General features: G+C 42.1%; 1 protein-coding gene across 1 annotated transcript in view; it reads right to left on the bottom strand.

Moving 5' to 3' along the window:
• Positions 1 to 339: 339 nt before the first annotated feature.
• NME9 (NME/NM23 family member 9) overlaps positions 340 to 13,093 on the bottom strand; it is a 206,151-nt gene continuing 193,397 nt past the window's right edge. Inside the window, exon 16 of the mRNA XM_033945325.1 lies at positions 340 to 12,184. Within this exon, the coding sequence (XP_033801216.1) occupies positions 11,959 to 12,184 (226 nt within the window). The 3' untranslated portion in view covers positions 340 to 11,958. The remainder of the gene's footprint in view (positions 12,185 to 13,093) is intronic.

A 13,093-nucleotide genomic window follows, 5' to 3' on the forward strand; every position in this document is an offset into this window, starting at 1 on the left:
TAAGAGATAAATTACAATATTATACTTAAAACCATAGAATTTAAATTAAAATGGGCACAGAAAATATTTTATGGGTTCGGAAAATCAGGTCAGCATTTACATAGAAAGTTTAAGAAATATCAGTCTCAAATCTATATTTTTAAAATTACAGATGATAAGATGGAATTGTTATTTAAAGAAGACCAAATACAAAATCTGAAATTTTACAAGAAATAATATGAAATGGATGACTATTAAAAATGAGGATATTCAGCCATACTTCTTGTGTCCTTCTGTCATTAAAGTAGAGGCTGAAGCTCAGAAAGATTTGGACAGACATCTTATTCATCCGGACTCATTTTTCTTAATTTTTTATTTATAACCTTTTACAATTATCATCAAGCATTAGAATCTTGAAAAAGATCAGAATATATAAAGAAAAGAAAAAATTAACATGTAAATAAACAAAAGTGTATTCTTGGAAATAAAATCTATTTAGGGCTTCTTTTACTAAGCTGCGCTAGCGTTTTTAGTGCACGCTGAATATTAGCGCGCGCTAATCCTCACGCTATGCGGAAAATACTAACACCAGCTCTTTGGAGGTGTTAGCGTCTAGCACCTGCGGCATTGTAGCGCAGCTTAGTAAAAGGAGCCCTTAGTCCACAATATTGGAATCAAGAAAGGAAATAAATTTCAATAAAATAAACAAAATTATTCAAATTAGAGTAACGGCAACGGTTATCCACCCTACGGCCGATTAACAGGTCATTCATCAATGGACCAAGAAACCAATCCTTCTTTTGGTCCTATAAAATCTAATAACTGGGTTATAAAAAAAATAAAAATTTTATTTTGATAAGAAATGAAACATTTTGCCAGAAATTTAATCAAAAAAGTAGCCCCAAGTCTAGAGCTTTTGGCCGCAAGGCCAAGTACTCCTTCCTGCATCTCTGAGTTTTCTGAGCTAGATCTGGAAAAATTCTAACATTTGAGCCCCAAAACTTGTCAATATGATGGAAATATAAGCGTAAAACATATTCCCTATCACTTTCCAAGGCTAGAGTCAATAATAGAGTGGTTCTATCTGTAACCCTGGCTCATTTTTATAGCTTTACAACATGGCAGACAGTTGGTAGCAGTGCTGGTACCAGAACAATCTTTTACAAACCAGGTAGGGATAGTAACATGCTGGGGATCATACCACCCGATTTCATTAAATCAGTGTAGACTTAAAAATTATGGCAAAGTTGCTGGCGAATTGGTTAGCATTGCTTTTGCCTTCCTTAATTATTTTGATCAGGCAGGATTTGTACCAGGATGCTAACTATGGACAATATTAAGAAAATTATACAGCTCAAGAAAAAAATACTGGCTGTTTATAGTCAATGCTGATAAAGCCTTTGACTGTATGCACTGTCTATTTATGTTCATAGTCCTGGAAAAAATTGATTTTGGAAAAGGTTTCTGTAAATGGATTGCAGCAATATATCAAAATCCAATGGCCTGTATAAAGATTAATGGGTCTTGCACTTCAAATTTCCCTTTAAGTAGAGGCATTCAGCAGGGATTCCCACGCTCACCATTGCTATTTGCCTTAATGATGGAGATATTGTCCCCAAAAATCCAGAGGCAATAATGACATATCAGATATTAAACTGGATGCTTGTGATCATAAAATCTCCCTTTTTGCAGATGATGTTACCAGTTCTCAAACAACAGTGAAATGCTACAGATCAGTCTCAGGGTTTAAAGCCACCATCGACAAAACTGAGGGGCTTCATCTTATGATGGAATAATATTAAAGTCAACTTTAAATGGGTTCTGATCAATTAAAATAGAAGGGGTGTTAAAAAGTTCTCAGCCCAACCAAGAAGAGAATAATGTGGATATGGTTCAATTAATGATCTAAAACAATGTCAAAACATATAATTTCATTTCTGCAAATTGGCACTTAATGAAATAAGCTAACACTCCTTTCAGCTACAGTGGCAAAATAATGCTCAGAATTTAGGAAGTTGGTTGGTTGGGCTGAGAACTTTTCAACACCCCTTCGAATTTGGGAGTGTAAGTTCAGATTGCCATTTTGAGCCAATCGGCCTTTGGCCTCTCCCACTGCATCCCAAGATGCATTGGGAGGAAGCAGCCCCGTCATTTGCAGCATGTGGCCTGTAGGCAGGAGGGAGTGAGCTTCCCTCCTGCCGTTTTCTCATCTGAAGGTGAGGGGGGCCCAGGAATGTTGTGGGGATGTAGGGAATGGGCAGAAATGTTGGGGTGGTCCAGGATGATAGGGAGATGGGGATTTCAGGGGGATGTCTGGGATGTGAAAATCTGTAGGTATTCAAAAATTTTGAGAGGTTCTCCAACATAAGATACATCCACCAAAGGGTCTAATTTCCAAATTATATAAAGTGATCCTGTAATATGGGTTTGTTACATTGAAACGTGTTTTGATTTGGGTGAAAAGATTTGGGTCAGAACTTTTCAGACAAACAATGGAAGAAGGTTATCCACTCTAATTTTCAGTTTCAGAAAAAAATATAATCAGAAGATATTTATGCAATGGTATACCACATCACAAGGACCACACAAATTTATACCACAATATGATTCTCAATGCTGGAAGAAATGTGATAAAATGGGCACTTATTCAAGTCACATTCTTATGTTCTGCCACTTTCAGGTTCAGCACAGATAACAGCCAAGAAGACTTTTCAATTCAAAAGGAATGTTATAAGTCAATTTATCCAATTTGTATTTATTTATTTGGTTTTATATCATGTCCTCCCAGGAGAGTTCAGAATGGGTACAGTATGGGGCTCATTTTCAAAGCACTTAAGTATCATAATAATCTATGGTACTTTGTGTGTCTAAGTTCTTTGAAAATGAGCCCTTTAATCAAGTAATCAGACTAAACAAAAAGGTTTCTTACATTTCTTAAAACTTAAGAATTGGACAATTTGTCTAACTGAACTTGAAAGTTGATTATGGTGGTTTTGTACTATGATAAAATATTTTTGAAACAAAATTCAGTCTATTTCCTCTTCAGTTTTAGGTATTTTAATTCAGTTCACTCTTGAGATATGTCTTGTAAATATGTTGCCTCCAAATACAGATAAAAACAGTTGTAAAGGTCTTTTTAGCCACATATGTGTGGCTAAGGGCAACAATTGCTTCTGGAGTTCACACTCTCCATTATCCATCACTAGATGGCACCAGAGACAGCAATATGTTATAATTAGGGAATAGTTAATAGCTTTATATAAAAATAAAAACAATCCTTATGAGCACTCTTGGGAACAATTACAGAATTAGATTTGATGTAATATTTGAGGGGGGCAGCTTTCAGAGCAGGATAAGCCAGATCTACACTGAATATTTTATTATAATGCATGAGTAAGCATTGGAATGTTTGCTTGTATTTTTTCCTTTGTTTTTGTACTGAGGCTATTGCTTGTTTACCTTAAAATTTCAATAAAAAAGCACCTGTACCAGTACAGATTTTATTCTATTCTTATTTATTTATATTCCGTACTATTCTCATAATAGATTCTAGCTGGATAACAACAATTTTAAAAATATTATGTCCAAACAAAATTATTCATTTAACAATCATTAAAAATAAAAAGTTTTGAACAGTTTTCTAAACGGGGGAGTTTCCTGGCCTTCGTTTTCTTCACAGTAACTGGAACTGACTCCCCGGGGACACTTGATACTGTGCAGCTCCTCCTTATTCTTAATGGTCACTACGACGAATATGAGTACTACAGCCTGAAGGACTATGGCTGCGGCGCTGGGGTCAAGGGCTGGTACAGCACCAAGACAACCTGGCCTGATGGCACAAATGGCCATAACAGCAGCTGGAGTGGCAGTAGGCTCAGCTGTGGGTATTGTATACTGGAGCCATAGGCAACATATGTTTCTGCAGCAGTTAAGATTCAAAATGGGGGTTGTGATCTAAAAAGTCAGTCATATAGAAATGACTATGGCCATTATGGATATATAAATGTTAGTCCATTTGAGCTTGTAATCTGTTTAGTGTGTTAACTGATGAGATGAATGAATAGGACTAAAACCTCTAAGATATCCTTAATAAAGTGTTAACATGCATTGTATGTAAACCATTTGTTTCATATTCACTGTGGATATTGCTGAAAACCTGGACAGACACCACAAACTTGGGGAGCCACTGCTCTAGCTAAATCTCCAGAATATCCATATTGAGTATGCCTGGAAACTGGATGACAGTAAGGAAGGTATGTGGAACATGGCTCACCAAATTCTTTCCAACATGCCTTTCCTCTGAAGGGAGAAGTAGTTTGAACAGAGCTGTACCTAAACTTTTCAAGAAAGACCAATAAAATGAACCAATAGGGGGGAGGGGGGGGGAAAGTATAGCAGAGATGTGTCTTCATAAGTTTTTATTCTTTAGGTTAAATGTTTTAACATAAGAAGTATTTTAGGGATTTTATTATATGTCAAGTGATTTGTTAGGGGCAAATTTGGGATGGATTTTGGGCTTAGTTTGACTTAGGTGCCAGTAGGTGCCTAACTTAGGCACACTCATTTAGGCCAAGAAAACCTTGGGCTAAATGGGAGTACACCTAAGGTTTCAATGAGCTGCTAAGCATGATTCTATAAATGATGCTAGCGGATGATTGACAATTGCGCTTAATAACGCCTAGCAGTTAGGCACTATTTATAGATGGATGTTATCCAGTTCTTTTATCGAGAAACTTTTGATAGGTCAGATGCACATGAGAGCAAGTGCCTTCTCACCAGCCTTGTTTGCGTGAGACCAGCAGTTGTCAGTTTTTCACAAGGGTAAGAGGACACATTTTGTTGTCCTCCTCTTGGTTTTTTTTTTCCAGTGCAGCCATTCCTACCTTGCCAGCTTCTGCTATGAGTAGGCAAGACCATTTTATTGTTTTTACTCTTTTCTTTTTTCCCTCTTGATATTGTTTCAGTTGCTTTTGGCATTTGTTTTTGGTAGGATAGTTTATTGACTTGAGGAATTCTGAAAGCTAGTCAAGAAATGTATTTAGTCCAATAAAAAAGTATTTGTTTATTTTCTGGGTTTGGGTTTTTAAAATTTTATTTTTATTAACTTTAATATGGACTAACACGGCTTCCACATTATTTCACCCTAAATTTAAAAATAAAATTTTTACCTTTGTCTGGCCATTTCATTTTTTCTAATTGAAGGTTGCAGTCTGATTACACTTTCCCATCTTCTCTTAACTCTTTCCAGGGTCTCCTATCCATTTGTAATTTTCCTCTCTCCTCTTATCTTCTTCACCTCTTCCACTACATCCATCTTTGACACTGATATTTTCCATTCAGCTTTCTTCTATTTTACTGCCTCTGTCCACTCAGATTTTATTCACTATTAGTATCCAGTCTTCAATCTCCTTTTTTTCCCTGCATCTACCTACAACTTTCCATCACTTTCCCTCACCCAGGCCCTCCTATTCTGCTTCTCTTATTTCCCAGTTTTTCCCTCTCTTCTGCTAGCCATTCAGAATCTCCTGTCTGTATCTCTCTTTCCTCCCACTGATGCAACATGTTTTCTCTCTGTTTCTCCCCCAGCCATATAGCAGCCCCTGTCTGTGGGGCTCTCTCTAGTTCCTGTCATCCATGCAATATTGGTTGGATGACAGGAACTGTATCTCGCTTCCCTCTCCCCGGTCATACAGCATCTCCTCTTTCCTCCTCCATCCAGAATCTCCTGTTTCCTTCCACATGGTCTCTCTCGCTCTCTCTTTTGCCCCCGTTCTCTGCCCCAGCCATCCAGAATCTCCTCTGTCACCCTCTCTTTTGCCCCCACCCAATATTGCATCTCGGTCTCTCTTCTCCTACCATGCTTCCGCCCATTAAAAATGTCCCTTTTGTCTCTCTGTCCCCATCACTTCTCTCTCTTTCTTCCCCCATATAACATTACCCTTCTGTCTCTCATCCCCCAGCATTGACTCATCTATTTTTCTGCCCCCTCCATCCAGCATTGTCTATCTCCCCCATTAGTCCTGTCTCTTTCTTTCCTCTCATCCCCACAATGCAACATGACCCATCTCTCATCCCCTTACCCCCACAATTTTTTCTTTGTCCCCTTGCCTCCCTTCACTCACTAACACCTCCTCTGGGCCACTGCCTGCACAAGTCCATAGTGGTAACAACAAAAAGAACTTCCAGCTTACTTTCCCTGCTGCTGTCTCCTTGACTCAGTAAGTGCAAATAAAATTAGACTGAGCATGTGCAGGACCAGAGACCTGTGTTCGCTACTGCCGGGTCTTCCACTCTCCCTACCCTTTTTCCCTCCACTGTGGTACAACTTCTTGTTTCAGGGAGGGAGGAGGAGGAGGGAGACTGGCAGAGTTGGCAGCAGCATGCACAAGGCTTGGGCCCTGTGCAGGCTTGAATTTTATTTATGCTCACTGAGTCAGGAAAACAGCAACAAGGAAGAGAAGCTGGTGTTTCTTATTTGTTGTTGCCACTGTGGGCTTGGGCAGGTGAGCAAGAGGGACAGGGAGAGGAAGATAGCATTTGTGGCTGGGGAGGCTTATCCTCCCTAAGCCTCTTATACAGGGCACCTATGGCTGATAGGATATTGCTGCTAGTGGGTTTTTCTCTAAAACTGGAAAAAAAATTTTAAAGACTAGGATAATGATATGGCTAAGCAAAAAATTATAATTTCACAGTTTTGAATAGATTGCCATATTTGTTTTCCATAATCATTGTTCTTGTACAATCCCTCTGGAGACTGAACACTAGGGTCTTGCATCCTTTCCAGCCTTGGCTGCAGGGCTCACAATCAAATTTTGTCTCCTCCCTCTGAGGATACCTCCTTGGATACTTCCCATGATTTTCAGTTTGTTCCTGCAGCCTTGCTGCTGGGTTCTTCTCTCTTCTGCTCATGATTTATTTTTCAATTTCTAGTCTTTTAATTTGTTCTGTAACGCGGGTATTGCCCAAGTGCTGCGGATTCACTCTGTGGGAGTGATCCTTCGGCGGGAGATCGCAGACTTTTACCTAAATATTGTCTACTTCTTGGGGGGTGCTCTGTTAGCAGAAACCCCCTAGACAGCCTGCAGATCAGATCGGGTCTCCAGGATCGGGAGCCATCTCATCCCGGGTTCGTCTGCTAAGGGGTAGAGCGCAGGCTGCTTTGGTTCTGTGGAGGTACGCCGGGATCGGAACCAGACCGCTTGTCTTCCCTAAATTCCCTGAGGGGTCCTGGTGGTCATTGTCTGAGGTGACAGAGAAGGTGAGGCGGTCAGAAGACCTGAAATCCAGTTTTCTAAGCTCCTGATCTCCTTGCTTGCACTGTGTATTGCTAGCTGCCATTGATTTCTATTGCAGCACATGTCTCTGTGGTGTCTGTGTATTCACGAGTTTGGCGATATTGAGGGGTGCTAAAATCAGGGTTTTGGGTGGTCTCCCTGCATGCCCTGGTCCATCCTCCCCTCAACTTGTAAAATCATAAAATTGCCATTTTTCCGGATTCCCTGTGGCTTTCCCAGGCCATTTTAGGGCAAAATCGGCACTCACGGTGGCCATCTTGGATTTTCATTAAAGTTTTAAAAAGTGAATTTTTTGACCTTACAAGCTTCGGAGTAGCATTCGGGCTATGTTAGCGGTTCAAGCCCCGACGGCCTGGCAATATCGGAAGGTCTTGGGTCTCATGGTAGCAACCATGGGCAGGAGCTTGCCTCTGTCCTCTTCAGTTGTCCCTTCTGAATCAGGGGAATCCTCTGCCGGCGGCCCGTAGTAGCATCGTGTGGTGGTTGCACCCTGTTACTCTGGACAGAGGACTTCCTCTACGAGTTGTAGCGTGGCCATCCCTTAGTCTACAGCAGGGACCGGCACACATCACTGATATAGACCCGGCGTGCTTCTCCAAATGGGAGGAAGACCCTGTACTGGTGGCCTTACCTAGTATACAGTAGTCAGAATGGCATAAAAACAGGTGAGCTTTCAAATAACAGAATTTATTTTGCATTCAGGCTAGGCTGAGAATCCAAAGTAAACTGTGTTCTGGGATACAAGCAAAAAAACCTCAAAGTTTCTCCAGCCAGCCTAGTCTGGTCCGGCCCAAATCCCCAAGTGCTCAGTCCATGTCCCAGGTAAATTCCAATTATTTCCAAACACAGAAGAAAGGAAAAAAAACAACAACCCATGAATCAGGAAAACACTCACTCATTTCTTATAGCAGGAAACAGGGTTCCAACCCAGGCATTGAGAATTCTCCAACCTTTCAATGCAAACAGGAGAGAGATTGGTGGATCTGCCAAAATAAGCACTTTGCAGGAACAAAATGCAAACCCTCAATTTCCACCACAAAGATGACAGGCAAATCCAGCCCCCCAATCTCTATGTCTCCCTTAGCAAAAAAATAAACTTTTCAGGCAAACTTAGTTCTTAAGGCTGCTTGACTTCAGCAGTGCTTCTACCTACAGCGGCAGCCATTTTGAAGAAAAAAAAAACACATTCAGAAAAAGATTAATCTCACTGGAAAGTTTCAAGGCATAAACTTTTCCCTTTTTATGAGTCCCAACAAGATCTCAGCAACCACAGCTTAACTCACAGTCTTAAATTTTCTCAGAGGCTAGGCTTTTACTCCAGCAGCCTGTACAGCAAAACTCTTGCTTCCAAAAATAAAAATAAAACCTTGGCAAAGGCAATCAAAACAGTTTTAACTCACTTCCATATCCTCAGAAAATGTTTGATCAGGTACAGTACCCAATTCCATCGCTTCTGGTGCATTTTCCTCTGCTAGCTCTCTGTCCTCCTCAGGGTATACCATTTCAATGTCCTCTGGGTGTTGGGACTGCAGAGGCTCCTCCTGTATGGGAGCTTTTCTGGGCTGCCTCCTCCACTGAGGCTTCCAGGCATTCAAATCTTCCTGGGCTGTGGAGCCACGCCCAGCCCTGTGTAGGGGATGGTCACAGCTTTGCTCTGACTGCCTCCCTGCCTGTTTAGCTAGCAATTCCAACATGGATGATCTTAAAGGGGCAAAGCCCTGTTTTCCCTGGCTGTGTTTTGTGGAAAGCAGGCAGTGTTCTGTGTCTTTAACTGGTACGGGAGTCAGGCTTGTGACAGAGTCTTGGACTGGGTGACCCTGACAACAGACACGAGTCTCTCTAGTTGGGCAGTAGTTTGCAGATCTGTGCAGGCCCAGGGCCGGTGGACTGCGCTGGAGATCAGATGGTCGATCAATCGACTGGAGCTATGAGTGATCCATCTGGCCCTGCTGAGATTTCAATGGTGTCTCCATCGGAAGACCATTTGTGTTTTCTCAGACAATGCAATGGCTGTCGCCTATGTCAACTGTCAGGGGGCATAACAAGTCCCCTACTGAGCTTGGAGGCTTGGATGCTCTTTTCATGGGCGAAAAGACATCTGGTGGCCTTGTCCGTGGCTCATGTGGCCGGAGTGGACAACATGCAGGCAGACTTCCTAAGTTGTCAGATTCTGGACCCTGTCCAGGCTAGTGTTCGAGTCCATAGTTCACCAGTTGGGCCAGCCCACCTTTGATCTGATGGCATCCACTGGGAACCAGAAGGTGGACAGATTCTTCAGCCACCGATGGGAGGTTGGCAGCGAAGGGCTCGACACTCTGGTTCAACCTTGGCCCGATGGGGAACTTCTGTCTTTCCCACGTGGCCTCTGTTAGGGCGCGTCCTGCGCCGGGTGGCCTCTCACATGGGTCTGATAATCTTTGTGGCCCCGGATTGGCCCAGAAGACCTTGGTATGCAGACCTCGTGCGGTTGAGCTCGGAGAAGGGTCTGCATCTCATTTGCCATTGGAGGTTTCTCATGCAGGGCCCCATAGCGCTTCAAGATCCAGACCACTTTGGTCTTATGGCCTGGTGCTTGAGCATGCAGCCTTGACAGCTAGGGGCTACTTATCTGTGGTCATCTCTACGCTCCTTCAGAGAAAGAGGAAATCAACTGTGTCAGCCTATGCAAAAGCCTGGCGGTGCTTTCAGGCTTGGTGTGCAGCGGTTCACGTGGATCCTTGTAGGGCGGCCACTTGGGTCAGTGGCGCATATTCTGGACTTCCTAAAGGCTGGCCTCAGGAAGGGTCTGGCTGTTTCTTCTCTCTGTGTTCAGATTGCGGGACTTTCGTGTTTGGGTCCCTCTTCTCTCAGGGGTTCTCTAGCGTCCCACCTGGACGTTGTCTGCTTCTTGCAGGGGGCAGGGAGGCTGAGGCCTCCCTTGCGACTGCCTTGTCCAACGTGGAATCTGAATCTGGTTCTCTGTTCTCTGGTTCATCCACCCTATGAACCCCTGGGTGGGATATCTCTGAAAGATCTTATCATCAAGACAGTTTTCCTCATTGCGATAACCTCTGCACAGAGAGTATCACAGCACCAGGCTCTGTTGTGCAGAGATCCTTTTCTCTGCATCACGGAGTATGCGGTTATTCTGAGAACAGTGCCTTCTTTTCTCCCGAAAGTGGTTTACTTGTTCATTGTCAACCAGGAAGTTTGGTTACCCGCCTTTGTTCCCTCGGGCTCCAAGTCTAAGGACCGTGTTTTGTGATCTCTAGATGTGCGGTGTCTCCTTATGAGATACCTGGAGGCCACGAATGACTTCCGTATATCAGGCCATCTCTTTGTCTTGGCGGGCCCCGCGCGCCGGGGTCGGCCTGCGTCCAAGGATACCATCTCTAGATGGATCTGTGCAGCTATTTCCACTACCTATGTGTCCGCAGGGAAGCAGCTTCCCCTTGGGGTAAAGGCTCACTCTACTAAAGGAATGGTTTCCTTGTGGGATGAATCCCCTGCGGTCTCACCTGAGAAGATTTGTAGGGTGGCTTCCTTGTGGGCTGAATCACCCGCTGTCTCACCTGAGATTTGTAGGGTGGCCACTTGGGCCTCTCTTCATACCTTTACCAAGTTTTACCAAGTTTTGCCGCCTTGATGTGGCGGCTAAGTGTGATATAGCTTTTGGGGCTTCCGTTCTGGTGGCGGGCTCATCAGGTCCCTCCTGAGAGTTGGGACTGCTTTGATACATCCTTAGTGTTCAGCCTCCAGAGGGATTATACAAGAACGAAAGATTAGGTTTCTTACCTCTGCTAATCTTCTTTCTTGTAAATCTCCTCTGGAGGCTCAACACCCGCAGGTCTATTCTGTCCGATTTGTAGGTCGCCTAATCAGAGACTGGTAAGCTGTTTTTTGTCTTTAACTACTAAGAATCATGGGAGTATCCACTGATATACGGTTAAGGGGTTAGAAGTGTCCTTGGGTGGTGCCTCGTCTGATGCTCAGACTGGCTTTCCTTTAGCACGCAGTTATGTTGTGCAGTTTATAAATGTTCCAATTTTTTGTTTGACAAATTTTGGCCTTATTGGCATTTATTGGTTATGTATTTGTTTATTATGAGCAGTATTGACTTGTAGCACGGAGTCCCCACATCCCTCTCTCTCTTTTCTTGTGTTTCCTGTTTGTGCTAGATCTACCTGGCTTTGCTACCAACTGAGAATCATGGGAAGTATCCAGGGAGGTATCTTCAGAGGGAGGAGACAAAATTTGATTGTGAGCCCTGCAGCCAAGGCTGGAAAGGATGCAAGACCCTTGTGTTCAGCCTCCAGAGGAGATTTACAAGAAAGAAGATTAACAGAAGTAAGAAACCTAATCTTTCGTTGTATATTTGCCTACTAATGGACAGTTGTTTTTTCACCTTCCTATGGATTATCACATAAAAAGAGCAGTTATGGGCAAGGAGGATAATTTTATAATGTGCACCTAACTTCTGTTGTAGGTATACACATAAGTTACTCTAGTTTTCTAAGGAAAAACATATGCATGCTTTTCTTTTCAAAATTAATCTATGGAAAATACATGCACATATTTACTTCTGCTTTTTGCCATGTTTAACTTTGGATGTCTAAATTTCACACCAACCCTGTTCCTGGGAATACATCTGTCTAAGAATGAGAAACATGAGTATACAGGGCCAGTTTTAGAAAAGATCATATCTTCATTGTTCCAGGTCAATATCTCCAAAGATGAAATGCATTTTTTCCATTGCATGGGTTTTGTTGGAAGAGCCATGTAGCCCATTCTGTAAGATGCTTTTTGCAAACTTGCTCCTCAGAGATTCTGGCATAGATCTCTGTGCCTCTGCAGGGTCTGTGGGACCCATTAGTTTTCTCCATTCTTCTACTGCATTCTCTTTACTTAGAATCATCATCAAACATGGGCCTCTGGAAAGAAGATACAATCAGTATCAAAAACATGAGAAGATGTGATTGCAGCTGACTATACCATACAGCTGGAAGTGGTATTGTTATTGAATTAGGTTAATTTTAAAAATGAGTAAAACATATATATTTTGGTCTACTTTGGGTCAATTTTCAGATCAATTTCTGCAGATCAAAACTCATTTGCATTGCTTTTCAAGGAAAGTGCTACCTGCACAAAAAGCTGCAAGTGACTATGGGGCCCTTTTACTAAAGCTTAGCACATGTTAAATGCTAAAAAACCCCCATAGGTATAAAATGGGTTTATAGATTCACTTAAGTAAGAGGTGTCCAACAATTCAAACTCCCCTTGCGTTCAGTAAAGGGAATCAAAGGAATCAAGAAACTTGGTCAGTCTCTTGTTTTTAAATTAACTTAACTATGGAATGAAATTCCTCTTATCCTAAGGGGCCCAGGTCCTTTTCAACTTTTTCACAAATCTTTAAAAACTTCTATTGCTAAACACTTTGGAAATCATTCTCATTAATATTCTTTGAGTTTGTTATTTGTCATTTATGTTTTTTGTATTTCTTTTCGTTACTGTTAACCAAGTCAAGCTCCATTTTAGTTGAAGACCAGGTATATAAAGCTAAGTTTTAGCTTAGTTTAAATTGTAGCCTGCAGTAAAAGGGATAGGGCTGGAGGAGCTACTGGGATGCTGATTTTCATTGTTGACTAACAACAAGAAAACACCCCATGAATAGAAAATAACAAGGGATTTAAACCAATAAAGTGAAAAAGGGAAAGGATATTCAGTTATAAAAACCACCACTGTGGTTCAATAAGCTTTCAATATATGGAGAAGTAGCCTAATGATTAGTGTAAAAGGCTAAGAACCTGGAGAACTGGGGCCCAGATGCATTAAAATAGTCA

This window comes from Geotrypetes seraphini, chromosome 5 (genome assembly GCF_902459505.1).
Source record: "Geotrypetes seraphini chromosome 5, aGeoSer1.1, whole genome shotgun sequence".
Taxonomy (NCBI): Eukaryota; Metazoa; Chordata; class Amphibia; order Gymnophiona; family Dermophiidae; genus Geotrypetes; species Geotrypetes seraphini.